Genomic DNA, 25547 nt, shown 5'->3' with positions numbered 1-25547 from the left:
TAGGTACGCAGAATATTTAGGATATTATTTAGTACAAAAGTCTAATGGAGAGTCTATCTACAAACATAAAAAGGCATTTCTCAATGTAAAATAAATATATTTCACAAATCAAATGTATGACATTTGATCTGATATCAAACAATGACAGACTGATAAAAATCTACCAACACTAAGAAATATTTATTGAATACCGAATATGTAACAGAAAATGTAATTTATTAATAAATACACAAAATAATAGTTATTTGTTTTACAAGGGGGCAAAGTTGTTGTTTTACCGCACGTGCCAAAATTGATACTCGAGCAAGCGAAAGATTACAATATTCAACCGCGAGCGTAGCGAGTGGTTCAGAATGTGGAATCTTGAGCGTTGCAAGGGTTTCAAGGCACGCAGGTTAAACAAATTTTGACACCGAGTGAAACACAAAATTTTTCACCACGCCAACACTATGAAAATAGTACCTGTAAAACATCAAACTAAATGAAATCCATCCATTTATTTAACATTTATGATTATAAATCATCACTAATACGTGAACTGAATAAATTTTGTATGCAATTACTTTGCACTCTTGTGGATAAAATGTAACATTATCATCCATTTTCAAGTAGCCAGAGGACCTTTACCAGTTGGGGTGGTGAAAACTAATTTTATTCATTACATGTTGATTGAAAGCAGATTGGTTTAAGTTTATTTAATTAAAGCGGCAACCACTTCATGCAGTTAGTGGCACAAGACACCAACACGGACATGTCAACACATGCAATGAATAAACACGTACAAGATAACACATTTCATAGTTCCATTGACTGCTTACATCATTACTTTGATTTCATTGAAATACTACTATATTAGTATCAACTACAAATCTTTAATTATGGAAGTGTCCCGAGGCTCCAGTTTTGGTTTGAAATGCCGAGCTGTTATTGGTATCCTGGATCTTACAGATTGTGTAGAGTGTAGGCCACCGGCCCGCGATCTTACCCCAGCCCAGCACCACTAGGCCTTTTATTGCACTAAATTATTCCGCTAAAACTATGCCGCTTTTATACCTCTAATTTGGTCCGTCATGTACTACTCGTCTATTCGATTTTGACATTTAGGATTTAAGTATGATACACAATTTTCTATCGTCACAGTATTTGTTAAGTCAATAAATAAAAATACCCAATGCCACTGTTAATTTCATTACGTCAGTCTATGACCGGCCGGCAACAGTACATATTATACACTATATACAAATAAATATATCCTATACATATTTAACTCGGCATATATAATTTATATAAGGTATGTAAGCGGCAAATGTTGAGCTAAGGGTTACAGATGGTAAGTCGATGAAAAATGTGACTAGTGGCGTAGGCCGTGAAAAGCATGGACGGATAGCAAGGCGCTCTTCACACTGCCGCGGCAAACGAGGCGGAGCCATATCTGTACCGCGCACATCAGACTTCTTCAAAAAGAGTTCCGGGAAGAACAGCTTTCCATTTCAACCCTTAACCCGAACCTCGTAACAGTTGGCTTATAAATGTAAAGAGAGTTTACTTTAAGAACTTACAATTAACTTATATATTACACATAATTTTAAAATGCAACCTCCTAAGGGAGGCCCTTAACTCGCGAACACGAAATCTAAATTGATGGTACAACAGTTTAATTTAATATAAGTATCCTATTCACAGCTCTTATACACATGTTAGTCAATGGTTCCACGCACAAATCACTATTTCACTTGGAGTCACATTTCACCGCACACACTGATTATGATTAAAAATGGTCAGTACGGACGTTGCGCAGCCGACACTACGATTGTATAAATCAAAATCGTTTTAGGAGGTCGGCCGATATTGTCAGCTTATAAAATTGAATTGACCAACAGGGGTTGGCAATTGATTTTGCGACCCTATACGTAATTAATTATATTTACAAAGTTATGTATAGCGATCAAAACGTCAGCAACCGCAGCAGAAGAAGAATCGTTAAAGGTCGTCCGATGGCAGTTTGTACGTTGAAGTGCGTACACGTAACGAGTTTACTTTGTAGAATTAGGGTAATCTAACCATTATTACAAAGATTCTTCAAATGCAGCCATTAGGTCGCTCTGCATGTTCATGTCAATTTGACCAGCCATCTGGAACAACAAAAAATCGTCAATTTACTGGTTATAAAACTAAAAAAGATGTGTGCCATATCCTTTCAGTTGCAAGCAAGTATGATAAAGACCATAATTATTTATATTTTACCATTTTATCATTATTTATTTATTCAATATTTGTGTCGTTTTCAAGTCAAAGTCATTTTGATTCTTGTAATAATGCCTATTTGGCCAGTTATTTGTATGAAGAGTATTATTATTAGCAATCTCGTTTTTATGGTTACCTAGCGACAAAGTGAATCCTTTGACACGTGACATAACAAGTACATGTGTTATATGTGATATTGATATATTCACAGTACCGTGGTACCGCTTTTTCTCCCTGTTATCATTATAATGTCGTAATGGAAAGTGTAGAAATGGTGACGTCACATACCCGTCACTTAGGGGTTTAGCGTATGACGTGACTCTCCCGCTCGCGCTAGGAGGCGGCAGGCGCTGGCTATCACTCATATTATTATACTGTCGTAATGGAAAGTCACCCAGGGGCTTCTACTATGATACTGACCGCTTCCCGACGTCGTCTCTCATGCTCGCGCTGGCGCAGACGCTCGCGCTCGTAGGCGGCGAACGCTGGCTATTATTCATATGGCCGCTGTACACATTGGCCCAAGGACTTGGGCCAGCACCTTAGGCTTTCGTGTAGCTCGTTCAGTTTGTCGTCATTCGTCAGAGAAGACAGTAGTGAAAAATTTACGAAAATAATATGTTAATCTATGCCAATATTAGGCCTGATTTAGACGGCGTGCGAACTCGCATGCGATTTTAATTACATTGCGGGCTGTTTAAGTTACGTACAATTTTGCACAGCCATCAATACCGCAATGTAATAAAACTCGTATGCGAGTTCTCGTACCGTCTAAATGGGCCATTAATGTTGATTTTAGAAAATAAAATACCCTTTCATATGTTTAATTAATTGCTTAAATAAGTTTTATTGCACAAGCTTTTATCGCTGACTGTACTTTTCTTTCTACAGTCATCTACTACTGTTCTCCGAGACGTTTCTAAAAACCCCTTACTCGATGGGGATACGACGTTTCATAACAGAGTTCCTATGACCACTTTTCAGCTCCATCATCAGATTAGCTCTATGATACCATATTATTGCATTGTCACGTGATTTCCATGTGTGCAAAATTTCAGCTCAATCGGAAACCGGGAAGTGGGTCAAATTAAGCTCCTACGTTTTGACACACACTAACATACTAACAAGACAAGTTGAATAAAAGCTTGTAAAAAGAGTAACATGTATATCAGAATGCTCAAAAAAATTGTTAATAATTCAGATGATTTAATTTTATTAAGAGTTTATTATTTATTAATTCAATTTTATTGTCAACGCAATTTACTAAGAATTACCTAGCCTTTTCCATTCTACGTCCATCTTTTATGAAGTCACCAATGTGTAAACAGCGATACTTGGGATTCGTTATCTTGGCCCAAACCTTAGGGCCAATGTGTATAGCGGCCTTTAGTGCCACGATGACGTGACATACCCGTCTCCTCAGGGGTTTAGCGTGTGATATACTGACCGCTTCCCGACGACGTCTCTCCTGCTCGCGCTGGCGCAGGCGCTCGCGCTCGGAGGCGGCGGGCTTGTCGCCCGCGGAGGCGGCGGCGCCGGCGGCGGCCGCGGCGGGCGGCGACGCGCGCGCCACGGGCGACACGCTCGGCGACGCCACGTCCCCAGACTCCGCTTTGCGGACACCGCCGAGTGCCCTGGAGACAATCACGATATAATTGGAACGTGTCATACCCTAATATAGAACTTGTTCATTACGTAAGCGCTGGTGGCCTAGCGGTAAGAGCGTGCTACTTTCAGTCCAGAGGTCGCGGGTTCGAACCCCGGCTCGTACCAATGAATTTATCTGAACTTATGTGCCAAAATGTAATTTGATATTTGCCAGTCGCTTTTCGATGAAGGAAAACATCGTGAGGAAACCGGACTAATTCCAATAAGGCCTAGTTACGCTTTGGGTTGGAAGGTCAGATGGCAGTCGCTTTCGTAAAACTAGTGCCTACGCCAAATCTTGGGATTCGTTGTCACAGCGGACCCCAGGCTCCCATGAGCCGCGGCAAATGCCGGGATAACGCAAGGAGGATGAGGATGAGAACTTGTTCATTACGACTATTAATTTACAGAATCAATACCAATATTCTAAAAAAAGTCTTTATAGGTTTAAGCCTGGCGTCCACTCAGGCGGAGTCGAGCCGCGTCGAATCGAGTTCTCATACATTTGAATGCTATTCAATGCGTCGGTAATGGACGCAGATTCATAAGAAATGCAGAAGGCGAATTAATGAGACTCGACTCTGCGAGCCTAGTGACCGCCATTCTTTAGAGTAAAATCGAAATTAAGGTTTAATCAGGTTACAGATTAAAAAATAAGTTTTCAGCAAACATTTCCGTTTTGGCCTAAGCTTTTATCGTTGATTGTAGGTACATTTTTTCCAATGCAGACTAATTAATTATGATTAACGACTGTATCCATCATCAGATCATCTCCATGCCGTACATACGTGTGCCGTCAGCTTAGTCCGTAGGTACACGGAAGGGTATGTGAAAGTTTAACTTGCAAGATTTGACCCTTACATATATATTACTAATAGCTTTTGCCGGCTTCGCTCGCGTTAGAAAGAGACAAATAGTAGCCAATGTCACTCTCCATCCCTTCAACTATATCCACTTAAAAAATCACGTCAATTCGTCACCACATTTTGCCGTGAAAAACGAACAAACAAACAGACACACACGTGGATTTTAACTTGCCAAGTAACATATACAGAGTGGGGCCTGTAACAAAGGCGAAGAATTAACCTGTAGGCTATTCTCCTTATACTGATCAACATTTGTTCAGTGACTTAAAAATTACGATATCTTTAAATTTTAAATTTTTCATACAAAATAAATATTAGCTTCAATGTACGCCATTATTGTTGTCATTGACGTTGTCTGTCACACTTTAGACTTAACAGAATTCGCAATACATTACCTCTTAGAAAAAACTTTCAAGGGTGATAAAAATCAAAATACAAGTTATTTTTAAAAGTCGCCGAACAAATGTTGATCAGTATAAGGAGAATAGCCTAGAGTTCAATTCTTCGCCTTTGTTACAGGCCCCACTCTGTATAAATATGTTACTTGGTTAAAATCCTCGTAGGAACGTATGGTCTCATTAAAAAAATGTTAGTGCTTGCACATTGCGAAATTACCTCATCTTATCGTCGTCGGGAAGTCTCCGCTCCGTCTCCTGGCGCTGTCTCTCCTGCTCCTTCCTCCGCAGCTCCTGCTGCTCGATCAGAGCTCTCTGCCGGTTCATTTTCTCCCTGGCTTGCTTCTTGAATTCCTATCAATCGAAACCAGTTATGTAGTTTTCTATATCAAGAATTAGGCCGCTTCAGCGTTCGTAGGAGGTATGTTCGGCATTTAATTATTAAATATGTGAGTGTGCACGAAAAACGTCCCACTTTGTCGATTGCTCTAAAGCCGCTTTGCCAGTTTATTCATATAAAGATACAAGTAAATCTCGTCTTAATGGTAACCGACAAAGTGGGACGTTTTACTAAACACACTCACATATCTGCATCGTCAGAGAGATGCTGACATTTTTCAAAGTATTTTACTGATAATCTTCCCGTACAAAACACCAAATTAAGCGGAGACATGATCTTAAGTGACATAAACCAATACTTACTTGGAAAGTATCCATGACGGGCTTCTGCTTTATTTGGTTGTTAGAGCTCACATTAGGAACGCTCTGCGGGCTTCCAGCTTGAGCCAAGGAAGACCACGAGCTCGCATTCCTCAAGTTTTGCTCCTGTTTTAACTTAAAAGCTTGAGCAAAGTTGTTTTTAGATTCCTCCATTTTCTTATCTATTTCGTATTTGTTTCTATCCATGTTATTAGGGACCATGGGCGGGACCCCGATTAGGTCCTCTATAGGTTTGGGCGTGAGCAGCGGTTTGACATCCTCCTTCTTGAGAGGCGCGGCGAGCGGCGCGTGGTGCGCCTGCGCGATCACCGACAGCGGCGCGGCCGGCGCCGGGTCGAAGATGGACGGCACCGGCGGCACGCCCGTCAGCCCGCCCATGCCCGGGTTCATGTCGCCCCGGACCATCTCGCGCTCTTGCGGCATACACTTATCGATGAAGCCGTTGTGCGGTGGGTACATTTCCGACTTGATCTGGTCAGGAACGTGTGACATGTCGGCGAGTCCGCCGAGGTGCGCCATTAAATTTTGGTGTGTCGAGTCGCTCAACATTTGCGGCTTGGGCAGGGCGAAGTTCTCGAGACGCATGGATGATTCGGAAGCGCTGACGCTGACGTCCATGGGAACGTCGGCCTTGAGGGTGCGTTCGAGATTGGCGAGGGTGCGCTCTATTGGATCTATGTAGTGCGAGGAATCGGCTTTGTCGAGACCGTTGCGGGGCTCGGCTTTGATGGGCGGTTTCTGGTCGACGGAGTCGCGCACGGGCGCCGCGAGGGTCGGGTGCGACGTGTGCGACGCGTGCGAGGCGTGCGGCGCGAGTGACGGGTGGGAGGAGTGGGAGGAGTCAGGGGCGGCGGGCGGCGCGGCGGCGGGCGGGACGGCGCGCGCGGGCGGCTCCTTGACGTCCGCGACGGGGGGCAGCTTCACCTCCGCGGGAGGCTTCACTTCCGCGAGGGGCTTGGCCTCGGGGTCGCCCGCGCCCGCGCCTGCCGCCGCCCCGGGCAAACAACTACCGGCCGACGGCACCGGTGGAACGATTTTCTGCGGATTTCCAAGCTGACTATAACAAAGTATACTATGATTTTATATAACAAGTAGCGAAGTGGACATCTAACGGTAACCTTGATGTTTGTCAACCCAAGAATAAACAGATAATTCCGATGTTACTGCTGGCTAACATCAAGATTCCAGAAAACAAGTGACTACATAATTGTCTCCATTCCTTTCATCAATTTGTCAAACTATTTTGGGCATAGAAATGTGGTGTGGTAGTGAATGGCTACAACTCATAAAGAAATTTTCCATAATTCACTATGATCCTCGAAAATAATTTACTTAATAAGAATACGCCTAGGGGGCGCTGCTGTCGCTAGGTCAATCTTTTAGAAATTCAAAATCTCCTTGATAAAACAATTAGTCTAATTAACTCTATTTTGTAAATAAACGAACGAAACTTACGAAATGTCATCGTTTGTTTAAGTTGAATATGCCTGAGTAAGTATAACAAAATCTGCTCTATATGTGTTTGGGTGCGCTTTTCACTGTCTCCCTAATAGTACATTACGATACAAGTGCGGAAACGAGGAAGTTTGAAACGAGTGGCAATAAATGAATTCGACAAGAGGTACGAATTTCCTTTTCGCACATGTATCGTTCGACGTTTTTCAGTACAGATGGCTCTCTGAAGTTTCGACCTGACAAGAAATGAACCACTTCTCGCACTAGTGCATAAAAGCAGCATCTGTACTGAAAATAAATTTCATTTTCCTAAACGTTTACGCTATCGAGTAATGTATTCTAAAGTGACAATAACTCAAGAGTATAGCCTCAGTTCACATCTATTCCAGTTGCAAGGCAGTCCAGTGATCGAATCCAGCAGCGGTGGGATGTTAAAGACCGACACTGGCAGCTTTCCAGTCCAGTAACTCGAGCTGTGGTCTACATTTTATTCCAGTCCAGCTCGCCCAATCCAACTAATGGGGTAATGTAGACTGTTAACCAGATTAAACGTCAAGTAGTGAAGACGTACCTATTTTTACATACATACATACATACAATCACGCCTGTGTCCCATGAAGGGGTAGGCAGAGCACATGAAACTACTCAGGTTTCAGTGCCACTCTTGGCAAACAGGGGGTTGAAAGAAAACGAAACTGTGACATTGCAGTGACAGGTTGCCAGCCTCTCGCCTACGCCACAATTTAACCCATATCCCACAGTCGCCTTCTACGACCCCCACGGGAAGAAAGGGGGTGGTGAAATTCTTAACCCGTCACCACACGGGTTCAATATTACAGCAACGTTTTACCGTCAGAGTGCGTCACTATCAGACATACCAAACCCTAGAGTAACTTATACCACAGTATAATAAAGAGTACTATCGTACAGTATTGCCACTCCCGCTCCCCGCTGAAAGCGCCGTCCAACCCCTCTCGGTTACCTCACAGTTACCGCCTGTCAAAAACGCGAAGAGCCAACCTGTCATATCTCACTCATACAAGCATAGTACGCGTTCACCTACACGAGCTTAGAATGTGTGCTAGGAACGCGCCTCTTTCATATATTACATACTGTGGTTTAAATAATTATTTTTCACTTTGACATTGTTGAATCTAGGCGATTTGTTTCCGAGTGCCTACTGAGAATCATGTTTCACGTGTTTCTTCCCTGTCACACTTTGTGAAATTATACATAACTAGCTTTTGCCCGAGGCTTCGCTTGCGTTAGAAAGAGACAAAAAGTAGCCTATGTCACTCTCCATCCCTTCAACTATCTGCACCTAAAAAATCACGTAAATTCGTCGCTCCGTTTTGCCGTGAAAGACGGACAAACAAACAGACACACACACTTTCCCATTTATAATATTAGTATGGATTATACATACATACATATTACATACATATATCACGCCTGTATCCCATAAAAGGGTAGGCAGAGCACATGAACTACTAAGTTTCAGTGCCACTCTTGGCAAAAAGGGGTTGAAAGAAATCCAAATTGTGACATTGCAGTGACAGGTTGCCAACCTCTCGCCTGCGCCACAATTTAACGCATATCCCACAGTCTACTTCTACAAAGCGGGTTAAGAATTACACCACCCCCTTTCTTCACGTGGGTGTGAAATTATAAGTGCAACAACACGCCAAATGCCGAACATATTTCGCGGTAGGTCCTCAATCATTTGCTAGCAGCGCTACCTGCACAGAGTTTTGCGTAATGTCCTCTATTCAAGCACTGGAGTGGAATGTCTGGAATAAATGTAAACAGGGCGTGAGGCTTGCTCTTGAGTCGACGTGATACTCACCGCAGGCAGCGCAGGGTGGGGTTGCTTCTTCGTCTTTTTCTTGGGCGGTTTCGCGCCGGCACCTGAAATATATGGCAAACAATTCGGCCCAATCAACAAGAGTTCAACATGTACCTACTTGACAACGCTATTTTTTTAAGTATGGAACATTCATAATTTTATATACTGAATGACTGATTTACCGGTCACCGAGCCGCGCGTTTCTTACTACCAGTCCACGGCCTTGCGGGTAAAGATAAGTTAGTTATGTGCTGTGCCCTCATAGTCTGGCAATAAAGAGTAGACATTTAAAAGTGGCATTGCTGCTATTTGCTTTAAAAGCTGTATATTTGCATAAAAAGTACTGTTTACGAGTATTGTAGTTAGGAAATAGAAAGGATCATGTTGAGATACTCGTCAATTCGTCACTACTTTTAAAAAAACTTGTATCTTCGTCTGTCAATGAAAAGAAAACTGTAGTAAGTATGTATGGAATGCATACAAACTTACTGCGTTTTAACTTTGAGGAGCAGCGTGAGATACAAGATTTTTTAAAAGTAGTGACGAATTATTTCGCACGCACCATTTAATGAATTAAACCTACTTCCTAAAAATGTACTCCTTCGGCCTATTGGAGAATGTTTGGACTGTCTTAACATTAACAGGCAGGCACAGTCAGTAGAAATCACTTTACATTTCGATCAGACCCGTTATCTACTTCACATACATCTGATGGCATATACCTGATGAATAGGTACCATAAAGTACGAGTACAGATGTAAGGGGATATAGATGGATGCATACAAAAGTTCTCATCAAGAAATAGGTAACGCTACATTTGACTATTTTAGACTTGTTGGTGAAACAGGGGACCCCCTGAGGGTTTAGAATCCTGATAATATTTTAATAGATATATATTTGACAAGCCCAGCTTGTATTTTAGAGAAATCTATGTTTTGCTTTATTACTGTGAAATTAACAGTAATAAAGCAAAACATAAAGTAATAATCATTTAGGATAAAATGTTTTGATTAATAATTATGAATTACGATCTTCGCGACATATTTTTCTATTTGAGAAATGCTAAGTAATATAAGAAAATCACTAAGGCACTGGTCCCACGGCGAGCTAGCAAACTATGAGCTATCGGCTATTTGTGCGACAAAAGATAATCGCTCCCGTGTAAATAAAAGTGACAGATGTATTATAGCTGAGCTATTGACTATTTTATAGTTCATCGCTCAGCTATAATACATCTCTTTCATTTGTTTACACGGCAACGACTATCTTTTGTCGCATAAATAGCCGATAGCTCATCGCTTTACTAGCTAGTGGTGGGACCAGTGCCTAAAAAACTAATAAAAAATACAAAAACCAATTCACTCGTCAGGACTCGAACCCAGCGGTGTTAGCATCGTTGTATTTATATTATTTATGGTTGTCTTATATGACACCTATCACTTATCCCTGTCTTTTTGCATACCTTGTTTTCCCTAGCGCCACCGACGAGATTTGGAACTGGACACTTTTCACCATTTCAGTCTCTTTTTGTAAGTACTTATTATTAATTGCATTTCTGGTAAATTATAATGGGTAAATTATAGGTTTTCCGAAATAAAACTGGATACCCTAGCTATTCTTACATATTGGATTTTCGTTGGCTCATTCTACCAGAATCAGCAGCATTATCAAAAAGTATATTAATCTATTATCAAAAAATGATTCTTCACCACACCAACTGGTAAAGGATTGGATCTCAAAACTGGTGAGAAATTTTCATTTTATCCACAAGAGTGTGCAAAATAATTTACACAGTTATTAACTTGATGTCCCAAGCTGCCACTCGGTGGCATAAATTCAAATCACTAAGCTCGCTCAATACTGCAATCTTTAGCCTACTCGGGTATAAATATTCTGCCCCGGTAAAGCAATTAGCGGTATCTCAAAATCAAAAACATTTGAAAATGGAATTGTCAGTTAGAAAACTTAAGGTATACGTTTGCATTAAAATTCTATTTGGGATACCTACCTCTAATTGCCTTATGAGGGCAGTATTGACACGTGCAGTTTAATAACAACTTCCTTCGCCCCCTTGTAAAACAAATAACTATTGCCTTTTACGTTCGTCGTCCGACTTCCCCCAAAATTACGTAAGTACGTACTTGTACTCGTATATACGTCACATAGTCGATTCTACATCATTTGACATGCTAATTTTGACTTTTTTTACTACCATGACAATATAATATGATCCTGAGTCGGAAGAACCCAAAAATATCAGTAGGTATCAATGAAAACGCAAGGTCTAACAATTTCAAATTAATACACAAATAAAAACAACCTGTGTTGTTAATTTTGGCTCGTTCGGAAAACACTACAGCGGAAGTATGCCAGCAATCCTCAGCGATAAATATTTCTCTGATATATACGGTGCTCATGATCAAACTCAATAATTTTAACAGTCTATTCCTGATCACATTTTAAGACTAATATGTCATATAAAATATTAAGTTTTCTGGATTTCGTGTTATTATTTGTAGGAAATTTATATTATTATTAATAGGAAAAGAAGCCAGCAATGGAACGCTTTTGGTTTTACGTGAAACGCTAAAGATGTAACTTAATTAGGCGGGTCCACTTAGGGGGTGCGTATCAATCGATATAACTTTTTTTGATATATTTTTAGTCGTTATAACGATCATTTGATATAATTATTGAATTATATAACAACAAATAATATACTAACAAATTGTATAATTCTTATTTAATATAGTGATCATTTTTTCGAAAAACATTTATTATAACATACTTTGAGTATAATGCTTATTTCCGATAATAAATAAATTGTATAACACAAATTCTTTCTAAAGCACAGTTAGAATAAAAAACAATTGTACAATAGATTAAGTACAAGTAATTAGATCCATCATTTACCAGAAAAGTAGATTAGGTTAGAACTGTGACCCCTACACAGAACGCGCTGCTACCACAAAAATAGGTTAAGTTAGGTTACAACTGTGACCCTTGAACATATGTACTGCTATCAGAAAAGTAGGTTAGGTTAGGTTAGAACTGTGATCCCTTCAAAAAATAATAAAATTAATTAATGAAATGTTTTATACTGTTTGCTAGTTATATTATACTAGTCGTATATCAATAGATAGTTATACCATATAACGGTTATTATAAATAAGTGTTATACGAAATAATGATTATACAAAATAAAAGTAGATATTTTGTGGTTATACCAAATGTTAATTATGTCAAATGAGTGATTATATCCTTTAAATATATACGAAATGTTGTTATATCAAGTGTTATTATACCAAAACAAGAGCGTGTCGGGCCACGCTCAGTGTAGGGTTCCGTAGTTTTCCGTATTTTTCTCAAAAACTACTGAACCTATCAAGTTCAAAACAATTTTCCTAGAAAGTATTTATAAAGTTCTACTTTTGTGATTTTTTTCATATTTTTTAAACATATGGCTCAAAAGTTAGAGGGGGGGGGACGCACTTTTTTTTCCTTTAGGAGCGATTATTTCCGAAAATATTAATATTATCAAAAAACAATCTTAGCAAACCCTTATTCATTTTTCAATACCTATCCAACAATATATCACACGTTGGGGTTGGAATGAAAAAAAATATCAGCCCCCACTTTACATGTAGGGGGGGTACCCTAATAAAACATTTCTTTCCATTTTTTATTTTTGCACTTTGTTGGCGTGATTGATATACATATTGGTACCAAATTTCAGCTTTCTAGTGCTAACGGTTACTGAGATTATCCGCGGACGGACGGACGGACGGACGGACAGACAGACATGGCGAAACTATAAGGGTTCCTAGTTGACTACGGAACCCTAAAAAGTTATACCAATCATTACACACCCCCACTTAGGCCCCCTTGCACCAACCACTTAACTCCGGGTTGTCAACTGTCAAATTCCATATAAAATGGTGGGTTAACCCTCCATTTTCGTTGATGCAAGTGGCCTTTAGCGATGAAAAATTATTGTTGCATAAGAAATCGTTTGAATGCAACATATCAGTAACATTTTTTGGAATATTGCCAACTTATTGGTAACATTGTGGAGTCTAGTACAGTGTACAATTTATGAAAAACGAATGGAATGAATGATTGTTTGAGTGACACCTGTATCGGTTTAGTCGTAACTGTCCAGAGCCACTATTTTATCGGTTAATCTTTCACACACGTACATATTTTCATTCACTCATTCGTTCCATTCGTGCAGTAGTTTGTGAATTTACTTGTATAGAGATAGCGCACGCGTTTTCGTCGGATGTGCGGCCTACTTGGACCGAGGCAATAAGTCTACGTTCGACGTTTGCCGCGTGAACATATTGCCTCGGGCGACAAACCTCTCTGTGTGGACCCGACTACTCAACTCAAACAATTGTGCATATCGCCCCCTGCCTGCCAGGGGAAAGCGTACTTTTATGTTAGTAATACTATTAAGTAACCCAAACACCATGTAAACTGTTTCTGAAAAAAAAAACAAGATTTACGAATACCTACCATCACCGTCACGTCATGTCCCCGCGCTGTTATTGGTTAATTAAATGAGTTACCCAAGAACACGTCCTTAAATACTCTAATGTTTATTTCTCATTGGTAAAACTTCAGATCTCAGGATTATAAAAATAAAATGCATCATAAATTACTTAAAAGATTTACTTATATTTTAGTTATATATATTGAAATATATACAATGTTTTTCCACTCATTCTTAGTGTCTAGTGAATTTTAGGGTCATTTCGATGGATAAATAAAAACCTTATATAAAATTTAACACAGTGCTCCAGTAAGCACACTGCCGTTTCTACATCAATGTTACATCTACATGTTGCGTTCAAGTAACTAATTGTACCACATACTCAAACCCATATCACTGTGTTAGCACAACTCTGGCCCTCTCGACACGAGAACCTATTGCAGCACACATTGCCGTCAACATATATAAATGTAACACACTTTACAGTCATAATTTAATGGCAAATACTAAACCATACAATGCGCTAGAGTTTGTTCAGCTCCCCCCACTCTGCCGATTCGGCAAAGAAGGAACTTTAAAGAAAAATATCACTATCATCTAACTTACAATAGGATCTCAAAGCAATCAGCAAATTGTACTTGCCCCTAAAAATTCTTACAAAAATTCACAAAGCATTTACAGATTTTACATTTAAAATTCATCAGGAATGTAAAAGAATCTGCAGAGTTTCGATTAGTGATTACTTGATAAAAAAAATGATAGCTTAAATCCAATACAGTCGAACAATTTAACTAGTTTTATATAAAAATACAAAAGCGAGGCAAGTGACCAAGGCAAGGCGCACGCGATTTGAATGATCCTAGATCACGAATATAGCCATCAATAGGTACTACTAAATGGTTACACTACTGCCCAGCACAATTCGACGTCTTACTAATTAGCTACCTAAATTGGACTAGTTTGGCAGTGACGGTGTCCACAATGTGCGCAAACCAATTTCAATTCCAATTTACGTCATAGCATTTGGGTGTGGCATGGCAAAGTGTGGCACATTCTACGCGGCACCCCTTGGCTCCTTAACCCCTAGCAGGTGACAAACAATAATGTAAACACGCATAAATACAATTAACACCAGGCTACTATTTCTGTTCTTATTTCATTATGTTTCCATTTAAAATTATCAACTTTTAGGCCACATAATATATAAACCATCCATTTGTTACAACACAATTTAGACATAATTACATAGTTCCAATGTTGTTTTCAATACTGATGGACAATCTATAAGACAAATTTAAAGTAACTCAGAATTATTAACATTAACATTATGCTATATGTACCTATAAATAGTATGTTTCGCATTTTATCGACTGTATCTTCATGAACTCTACTACACATATATTATACTGTAATCACAACTACGAAATTAAACTAGTTAAATCATACTAAAATAATCTGTATCAAAGTTTTATGCTTCGTGCTGTATCAAAGATATAGAAAGATAATACAATAAATAACCAAGTCTGTTCTATTCACAACAATGCATATGATGTATAATTTTATATCAGTAGTCCAGCCGTCTGAAGAAATATACATACAAATTATATTTTTTGCATGAAATCTGTTTGTAACATTATATTATAGTCGACATTGTAATCAATACATAAATAATCATACGGCTAAATCTATAATATCCAACAGTTAACATGTATGCAAACAATTTGTGAAGGAAAGAGGCCAGCTTTCGGTGCTAGTCGGTCTACTTTGAAGACAGTTAACGAAGCTCACTCGCCAATTCAGAATGTATAAGAGAGCAAGCATCAATGTATGTATCAAGCACTAAACCAATAAAACATACCTTTTCAGTGATAAAATTTTTAACTAGAACATGTCACAAAATTGGATCCTCGTTGTCCATAAAGAAATAAATTCAACAAGGCAGGGCAAGGCAAGGCAAGTGATGGCAGGGTGTGTGTAGTACTGTTCGTCTGTTTGCTTGCTAGCTGCTTGGTATCCGTCCTTACACAATTGTTTGCATTGGCTACGTAGCTGCGGGCCGCCGCGCCGCGCGCCGCGTCGCTCCTCTTCGCTCGCGGGCTCGTGTGTGGACGTACCCGCGCGCTATCAACTAGATCACTATTCCCTCCAACGACTATTATTGCTTAACTATCCCTCCTAACAGCGCGTCGCTATTCATTTCAATTTCACACTCGAAAGCAATTAGTACCATGAGATCTGAAGTTTCCAATAAGAATTTATAATAACGAGAGATCGATAATTTAAGGATGCAAATGAAAGAGCGCCGCATTTGAGGACATGACATAGTTAAAAATATTAATGTGAAAAGGTATTTCCTATTGGTTTATGAAAGCCAACCAAAGAAAAATCGTTTCTTACCGGCACGTGATAAGGTACGAGCGAACACCAAAGCTGGCTTCTCCTCCTCATAACAACTGTTTTGTTCTTTTACAGGGCAGACTTCGGATTGATTGTTCACATTGAATCAAAACTTTAGGTGGTATCCCCTCTACGTTATCACAGTAAACAAAGTTATTTACGACACTCTCAGTACTCACACTCACTCTTTTCTCACAAATTTACGATAGATTTATCAGGGCAATCGACCCATAGATCTACGACAAATATTGCCATAGACCTAACCACACCACGCGTATTCAGCACTGACGATGTGACTTCGCCTTGCTGTAGCCCATTGAATACCCATTTGTTCAAATGTGTTTTGGCCACTCATACTCCATGAGGACATGAGTAAATTCATTCATACATTCCAACCAAATGGCGTGCATCCCAAAAGTCAGTAGCAAGCCATCAAAAATTGATCATCAGACGCAGAATCACACAAATTGACCACATTCAACCAAGTCAGTCATTCAATTTAATGGACGCATAATTATTCTATCAACTGAACCATACACAAACACAATTTGATAAAAAACATACCCTACCTCTTTCGTCAGTCGGGTAAAAAATAACGATTGCCACAAAAAGGTAAATCATAATAAATTACGAGACAATCTTACTGTGAAATCTTAAATAAATAAAACTTATAAAATGTAAAGGACTTTCATAAAGAGTGAAATAATAAAGCGCCCTAAAAAGACTAGTACATGAGGCTGCAGGACGTACACTGTTCAGCCCAGTCTCTATACGCCGGGCGTTGCCACCGCGGCCGCGGGCGACCGACGGCGCGCCATTCTATACTAGTCTTTATATGTCTATGTTATATTTGAAAATAACGACGAGTGTGTAATGAATTCTCATTCAGACTATGGGCGACACAGTTGTCTCCATGACATTCATTCTGTCACTGACATCAATACAGAGACTAGAAAACATATTGGATTATAACTGCCACATCTCTCATTAAAAAAACTATATTGGATAGACTACAACAGTCATTCGCTCTACAGAATACTGGCATAGGTAAACACCATGTCACCGATTTTTTTGTTAAAACAAAATGTAATGTTAGGCATTAAAGGTATCGAGCATTACGAAGAATCCTTACGTATTGAAATATCTTTCTTAATTAAATGCAAGTATTATTTTACAATCTAACAATAAACTGTAATTTACATCATGCGGTACGAAGTAGTACCACTCTATTGCATTGATAAAAGCTTATGAGTTTTATCATAGACGACGACCACCGTGTACTTCGACATCGGACAGTAAATGTATAATGAATCGAATGCCGCAACGATGCGACACTCACCGACGAGCACGCGACGCGACGCGACGCGAGCGTGTTACGTAAACGTACATGTTTACATCGCGGCGTGGCGGCGCGGGCGCGGTGCGTGCGCACTGGGCAGTGCCCAGGTGCCCACGCCGTCACCGTGCACCGCCGCGCCGCGCAATCTGCTTCACTCGGCGCGTGTCGCATGCGTTTAGTTTTATAATCGACGCCGTGCACTGCGGTTATTCCTTTGACCCAATACATCCCAGTTCCAAAAACAAAATGTTTGTTATTATTAGTGAATAACAATGACTCAATTTTTGAAATAAATAAGAACAAATCATATTATGATATTGGATGAACATGAGATTTAAGGGCCAAGACGAAGTCGTTATGATTATAAAAAATGTTAAAAATATGTAAATATTACACCCTGCAAGCACATGAATTAGCCATATAACTTGCGCAGTTTGACGAGATCCTCCACGAACTTTTCGTATACTTTTTGATGAGTTAGCAAGTCGGAGCGTCTACCTCTAGAACTGGTATACCGGGTCAACGGGGAAGTGTGGGCGCGGCGCCGCCACGAAATCTAACCTGCTTCGCTGTCGCTGGTGTCGGAAGAGCTGGTGTCGGTGCTGGAGGACGAGTTGGACGAGTCCGACGAGCTGGACGAGGAGGACATGCCGCCGCCGCCGCCCGCCAGTGCTTCCTTTGAGCCTTCTGGACAAAACCAAATATATGTATTCACAACTATTTCCAAACAACAAAATTACAATCCAAATATTATTCAATATTTATAATTTGTTATATTTCCACTAATTGTAAAGTGGAGGCAATCTAATTTCAAAAGTCCCCGGGTGCTGAGCGGTCGACTCCCGGCCGATTTGAAATGTCCGCAAGTGCCATGGCGCCGGGAGTCGACCGAATGGTCATTGCGTATTTGGCGGGAAAATTAAACGTTTGCGCGCGCACCTAAGCTACAAAAACTTTAACAATAGATAGCGGAAAACACAATAATTAATTGTCGCATCAAAAATAATTACCTGTAATATAAATATTATTAGAAAATCCTTATTTTAAAAGCGCCAGGCAACAGGGCCTTTGCTAAAAATTTGATGTTAAACAAATTGTGTTTTTATGTGTGTATTTCTATACAAAATTGTATACGGATTTAAATATAATGTGCCTGGGTAAGTACTAAACAGTTTACAATAGTTTAACCGTAAATTTGATTGTTTTCACTTATTGATTTGGCATTTTATTTCAAATAATCGAGTGATGAATAGGTTTGGCCCGAGGAATTGGGCGTTTATTTAGATATATCTAGTACTAATAACCTAAAACAACACTTTAATCTTTAGGTTAACTATTTGATAACCAAAGTTTATAATCTTTATACTGAAAACTCGATAATTTTTCATCACCGATACACAATATTCAAGGTCACGACCGTGGCCATTTTATTCAATTTTCAATGTGGATAAAATGTGCGTAATAATTTAGACGAATTTTGTCCCATTTGTATGTCGTTTTCTATTAAAAAATGTCACTACTAAGACATTGTAATTTAATGTAGCTTTGAAACCCCCAAAATTTTAATTAAACCACTAAGAACTTGGTATTATGAAAGAATGTACGAAGGTCATCTATCTACTTTAGCTTTCGCACGCCTTATTTTTCAACTCATTTTTTTTTGAAAATCAGAACTTTTGTTACTTAAGCCTGTGATAATACATATATCTTAAGACGCGCTACAATTTTAATACGCTTTAATATGTAAAATCTTAATGCAAAAGTGTAATTTTATTACCTTTTCTGATGTATATCCATGTATATGTTTGTAAAAAAAGTGTTTTTCTTAAGAGTAGTGCTTTTTTCTGTATTTTTTAGTCTGTTTTATACAAGAATCCGGATTATTTTTCCTTGGCTTAGGTTAAAATGAGGATTTGCTAATTACTTACATATCGACAGCAAATGTTTGTCAGTGTAATTAAAAAGCCTATTTTATACACATTATAGCGTCAAACTTTTTATATACAACTTTCATACAAAAATAATAAACAATCAATAAATTTGTATCTCCCGCCAATATCTCGCTGATCACCGTTCAGACCAACTTCAGACCCTCTGGCACTTGAGCATTTTCGCGCAACATGGCGCCGCCACCTGACAGCTATTTGACGTATCGTGCTGCCACCCGAAGGGTTAGAATGCCTACCTTTTTTCACTTGTTGCTTCTTAGTAGTTCCTAATTGTCCAGACACATCTTGCAGTCGTTTTTCTAACTCCTGTTTCTTCTCTGCCATTTGTTCATCTTTAGATTTACCGGACACTTTACGATCTGAAAAACGATGCTCTTTAATTTATCTTCATAATTATATGAACAAGAAATTTAATATTAGTATGTAGCCATTTTTTGTTATGTATTTATGTTATGAATTTTATAATACCCAAATTTCACATAGGTATGTACAATATACATAATCTTGTAAACAAATAAAATATAAAATTTACTCTGATTCTATAGTTTTCATTTCATTTTTATCATGAGAAGTGGCATCATTCGTGCCAATTTTCGGTGTTCTGTCTCCAAGCACACTTTGGTGCAATTTGCTATCGTGAGATAGAATGTTAAAAAGTTTAAGAGGAATAAATAATATACAAAAGCAATTACTACATGCGGGTCCATTGCTAATAAAATTATCTGTTTCTCAAAAAATACTTTACAAACTTTAAACTAACATTGAGTTGTTACTCTATTCAAACTGCCAAATTGGTAACTAAATAATATTATTTTATTAGCAAGAGATGTTAAGCTACAAAACCGTGGTTAGCAATCAATAATTAAAATGAAATAACTATAAACTACAACTAAAATAAAAAGGATTAATAAAAAAAAGTCACACCAACATTATTTTCCTACAGAAACAACTAGATAAAAATGTAGAAGTTGGAAAATAAAAACAACATTTAGACAGAAAACACTCAAATACAACAACAAGAATACAACATGGAATGGTTCAAGATACATTAATATTGACATGGGTAAACAATGTCGGCTTGACTCACAATGCGGCTTACGTGTCTTTTTTCGAAGACAAGAGGCTACATAATTCTCGAGTTCTCGAAGCGTGGATGGCTTGAGGGTCTCGAAATCTATCTCGATCTCGTCAGGGTTAGAGTCGCGTAGCGATGGCTCCCGGCTCTGTATTATGTGCACCACTTTGCCCAGTTTATCGCCTGTGGAAACGTAATTCGATAATGTTCATACAGTAAATAATTAGAAATACTTTTATGTGGCTAAATATGGCATAAACGTTGAACAGAAACATCTACTTTCTGAAATGTGTAGAGTAGGAGTTAAGTAGTTGTCTTACCGGGCAGCTTGTTGATATCGAGCGAGAGCTGCCGCTTCTCGTCGTAGGACATGGGCTTGGCGACGTCCTCGTCGTCGGTGTCGGCGTGCGGCGGCGCGTGCGCGGCGGGCGCGGTGCTGGGCGCGGAGTTCTTCTTCTTGCCCGGCGCGGAGGCCCGCGAGCCGCCCTTGCCGCCGCCGCCGCCGCCTCCGCGCTTGCTGCCGCCTTTACCGCGTGCGCTCCCTGTTCCTGTTACACCAACTGCTTTCCTATACACTGTTTTCTAGGGCAACTACTCATGGTATTGTTACTTAACGTTATTAAAAAAAAGTGGTATTTATTCACTCGTCGTAAATAAGATTTCCAAACATACATAGACTCACACCTGTATCCCCGAAAGGCTGAAATTGCTCAAGTTTCAGTGCTACTCAGCAATAAAGGGGTTGAAAAACAAAATGATTGCACTCAAGAGGTTGTAAGCATATCTACACACACCACGAACCCATATCTACCAGTCGACTTCTACGACCTCCATAGGAAGAAAGAGGGTGATACAGTTCTTAACATGTCACCCGCGCGAGGACATACAATTTAAATGAAAGTTAATGTTTTACCTATATTCTCTGCAATATTGTTAGCCTTAGCGCCATAGCCCCCTACTGCATTCGTCTTCGGCATTGCACTGTTGACCATTTGTTTCTTTGATGATTTATCTTTAACCTTCTTTTTCGCTTTTTTCTTGGTATTGGACTCTTCGACTAACTTTCTCATTTTCTCCTGCAATGCGAGCAACTCTTTCTCTAGAAGCTTCACTTTATTGTTCCTCTCTTCTTCAGAGTCATCTGAATCAGAGTCTGATTCCGAGCCAGACTCGGAACTGGATGCGGAGCTTCCTTTATCCATGTGAGGAACTCCCACGTGTATGGGCTCATCAGGAATCTTAGCATATCTGTAAAACAGAGTTTTATATTTATTTTGATTTAACTAAAAAATACAATGTCATTTGCCAAACACAACTTATTTTAATGCACATTCTTATATTTATATTGTTATTAATCAAAGTTAGTAAGATTTGTCTCGAAAACAAGTGCACGTAAAGTATCTCACTGTATGTATAGCACTTGATGAACACTTAAGTACCTCATTTCGAAGACATCTTGTAATTTTCTCGCCATCGCTACAACATCGTGGTCTGGAGGGTTGTACTTGTAACAGTTTGTGAATATTAAACGCACATCAGCTGCGAATTCGGCAGCAGTTTTATACGCTCTGTTGTCCATCTTCTGTTTCACGGTCCCGAGATCCATAGGCTTCTTAATTATATCAAAATAGTCATGGAGTCCAAGTAATTCGGCATCCACAGGTTTGTAAAATGGCCAGGCATAGCCCTGTAAACAAATGTTCCCATTTAGTCGAGGCTGCTCTTTACGTATGAGAAGAAAATGCATTTATGATGATAGTCAGAAACTTACCGAATGCTTTTTAGAGAAGAGTTCTTTTAGTATTTCATTGCAACTTTTGAGAGCGTCAGATAGTTTTTCTTTGCCCTTTGCGAGTTGCGGGGTCAGCGCGGCGTGGTGAGAGGCGCCCGGGCCGCCGACGCCGGGCGACAGCGCGCCCATCTTGAACGAGTCTTCGCCTGTCCTGCCGGCCTGCGCAATACCCATTTCGTTAACACGACGAATCTACTTCACTACTATATCTCTACAATCACTGGCAAATTGCCGGCCGTTTCAAGGTCCGAGCGTAATAAATGCGTGTAAATACAACAAAGAGAAATGGATATTATTGATTACATCGAGAATATTTACACGCATGCGTGCGAAAATTAATCTATTAATTTAAGCCGGGCCAATGCATTTACAAGTGCATTTAATATATACATACGCAGTGCACATGTGCAATAGCATCGACCAAGAACGTAAAGGATAGCGTGTTGATGAGTTTATGAGATAAAGACAGGTGTATTTTTTATTTAATTTTTTGGAATTCGAAACTAGCTTTATGTTGTTGTTTTTTTACTAAAAACACACCACACAAGCGCCAAAACGTGAATTAAATTATATTATACAAATACGTAAATAGTTATTAGCGCATTACAAATTGTTAATACCACAATTGTTAACAAAGAACATATAAACTACATATAGTACAGATATACACCCCCTTATTCATAAACGTTCACGAAAGTTATCAAGCCGATAAAGTTCGTTTGTGCCTTTCCGACGTATTGGTGTGATAGAAAGGGACAAACGATATATGTTTATCGGCTTGATAACTTTAGAGAACGTTTATGAATAAGGGGGATAGTCTGCAAGTCTGTAACGTGTAATTCTCCTCTCAGTTTAGGACAGGTAAGTGTAAAGCGTAGCGCAGAGCATTTTGCGGGCGGGAAAAGACAAGTGCATGCAAATTTCGCGTTTGCGGTATGATCAAAACCGATGTCCAGTTGAGACCTAATAATTATCTTCCTAATTGTCCTTACTTGATCATCTGGTTTGCTTTTAAACTTATTCTAGTCGAGTGCATCGCAAAAATACTTGACATAGTTGAATTTGAATAAGTTCAAATGTATAATCGCAAGATAATCGAAAGCGTAAATTTAATGCAGATATATCTATATCTCGTTTTTCTGGAAATATACTCTTGACTTTTTAAATGCTGAATGGTAAACATAAAATAAATTCGCATGTTTTACTAAAATTAGCATAAGCACATTAAATTTATTAAATAAGTTATATACTTGAAATTAAATAAGGTTCAATTTAACCGCACGGCATCTCGATAAATTTTGATCTCACTTAACACTTTTAACTAAATGAACACTGATCAAAATTAGATGTATTTTTTTTAACAGGTAAATAATGTTCAATATCATTTCGCATAGCAATATCACCATAAAAATTAGTCAAAGTATTAAAATATTCATAGAAAAGCATGCAAGAAAATATTTACACGGGTTATTTAATTGCACAGCACAAGTAGATCTAGGTTGTAAACATAAGTAATAAGTAAATAAAGTATTAAGACATAGAATGCATGGTCCTTAAATAAGCTCCATAACTAACACTTTTGAAGGGTAGGTAATTTCTCGTCTATATTTCACGATAGATATCTCCTTATGACAATTACGACTGTTAACATCAAGATCAAACACTAATATTTAATACTATAGTGAAATAGTCGAGATTAGAAAACATTAAATTAGCAAATATACTTTGTACAACTGATTGCCGCCTCACACGCCACCAAAGCTCTCTCTGGCTAGGTGATGGGTATACGTCGATAATAGTACGTCTCACAGGAGTCACAGTCAGTTGTGCTAGCTATACAGAGGTTATAATAGTGCATAACACGAAATGACTAAAAGCATGCACACATTCATTTTAGTTACACAATTCTACTAGGCTACGGTGATTCGTAGATTTTAAATAGACCCGTACCTTTTTCTGGCGTCCACTCTCTCTTCTGGTGGATATTTTGGCGGGTTTAGCACCACTTTGCTGATCTATGGTTGGAGTAGTGTATCCTCCTTCAAAGGAACTTCCCATAGGTGTAGTGGTGTCAGCCTTTCTCTTAACGCCCTTTTTAACCTGATAACATGATTTATATGTTAATAAATTATTAGCGTAGCAATTTTTCGGTAGTAATCCAATTCGAGACAGATTTGTTACCATAAACAATCCTAAAATTTGTAGCAATGTTATACATACCTTAGCCGGTTGAGTTTGCGAGAGGGCAACCGACGATATAGTCGAAACGGGCGTGGCAGCCGCCTGCGCTACGTGAAAACTTGACTGTTGCGTGGCCACCTGAACGAAAGAGTCGTCATTATTAAACATGTCGCAGGAATTCAAACTATGCATTATTAAAATTTTTTTGGTAGCAAGTGAAGCTCTTTTTCGATAGGTCTAACTAATAATTTTGACGATTAGTCTGACGTGATTTTGACGTAATGTATGTCCATAACCCAATTTTACCAATATTTAACCACCCTTCTACTAGAAATCCACTGTTTAACCACAAATTATCAGGGTTCATTGTTATGTATGTCGTAAAAAAACAAGGCAAGTACAGTAGTATTAGTAGTAGCGGCAGCGGCAGCACCCACCTGTTGCGGCAGACCGGTGTGCGTGGCGGGCGGCGTGACGGAGGGCGTGGCGAGCGTGAGCGCGGGCGTGGTGGTGGTGTTGGTGGAGCCCACGAGCGCGGGGTGCGGCGGCGCCGGCATAGTCTTGACGGCGGCCCCGCGTGCCCCGCCGCCGCCGCCACCGCCGCCGCCGCCGCCACCGCTCGCGCTCCCGCTGCCGCCGCTGCTCCCGCCAGTCGTTCGCTTCTTCACGCCGCCTTTCCCACCTTTAGACAGGACTTCTATTTCCTTTTCCTCTTTATCCATTTGAGCTATCTGTAAAACGACTAGTCGTTAGCACCGTCTTTATAATAATATTTTTCTTCTCCCGAACTGTTATTCGCCATTTACAGGGCAGTGCATAGGATCGTTAAAACCCTACATAAAAGTCAATTCCCCAAAGCCAGCCCCCGCCGGCTTCCCGCGCATGCGCGCAGTAACGAAGAAATTGAAAACGCATTGTTTGGTTATGTAACCATGGCAACGCATTATTATAACGTTACTGCGCGCGTGCGCGGGAAGCCGGCGACTGATGACCAGGGAGCGTACTTTTCGTGCCGATGACATCAATTTGACGTCACGCTCCATATAGGATGATCACAAATTGTTTTATTGTTAATTATTAATCATTAGTCATCAATCATTTTAAGTTATGAATTTCTTTGCGTGGTAATGAATGCAAGAAGGATGG

General features: G+C 39.5%; 1 protein-coding gene across 7 annotated transcripts in view; it reads right to left on the bottom strand.

Annotated features, from left to right (window-relative positions):
- Window positions 1–388: 388 nt before the first annotated feature.
- The window catches only part of LOC125240422 (bromodomain-containing protein 3-like), a 39298-nt gene continuing 14139 nt past the window's right edge, over window positions 389–25547 (bottom strand). For 4 of the 7 annotated variants that reach the window (XM_048148308.1, XM_048148312.1, XM_048148307.1 and 1 more), the window contains 15 exons: window positions 24839–25132; window positions 24441–24539; window positions 24171–24320; window positions 22200–22379; window positions 21868–22115; window positions 21342–21676; window positions 20749–20988; window positions 20441–20611; window positions 19590–19712; window positions 17966–18091; window positions 9174–9235; window positions 5855–6910; window positions 5373–5506; window positions 3692–3878; window positions 389–2132 (listed from right to left, as the gene is read on the bottom strand). In XM_048148308.1, the coding sequence (XP_048004265.1) occupies window positions 2067–2132; window positions 3692–3878; window positions 5373–5506; window positions 5855–6910; window positions 9174–9235; window positions 17966–18091; window positions 19590–19712; window positions 20441–20611; window positions 20749–20988; window positions 21342–21676; window positions 21868–22115; window positions 22200–22379; window positions 24171–24320; window positions 24441–24539; window positions 24839–25132 (3471 nt within the window). In that variant the 3' untranslated portion in view covers window positions 389–2066. The remainder of the gene's footprint in view (window positions 2133–3691; window positions 3879–5372; window positions 5507–5854; window positions 6911–9173; window positions 9236–17965; window positions 18092–19589; window positions 19713–20440; window positions 20612–20748; window positions 20989–21341; window positions 21677–21867; window positions 22116–22199; window positions 22380–24170; window positions 24321–24440; window positions 24540–24838; window positions 25133–25547) is intronic. The other 3 variants (XM_048148309.1, XM_048148311.1, XM_048148310.1) reach the window with 3 other exon arrangements.

Source organism: Leguminivora glycinivorella, chromosome Z (assembly GCF_023078275.1).
Source record: "Leguminivora glycinivorella isolate SPB_JAAS2020 chromosome Z, LegGlyc_1.1, whole genome shotgun sequence".
NCBI lineage: Eukaryota > Metazoa > Arthropoda > Insecta > Lepidoptera > Tortricidae > Leguminivora > Leguminivora glycinivorella.
This window is presented reverse-complemented; position numbering and strand designations above follow the sequence as displayed.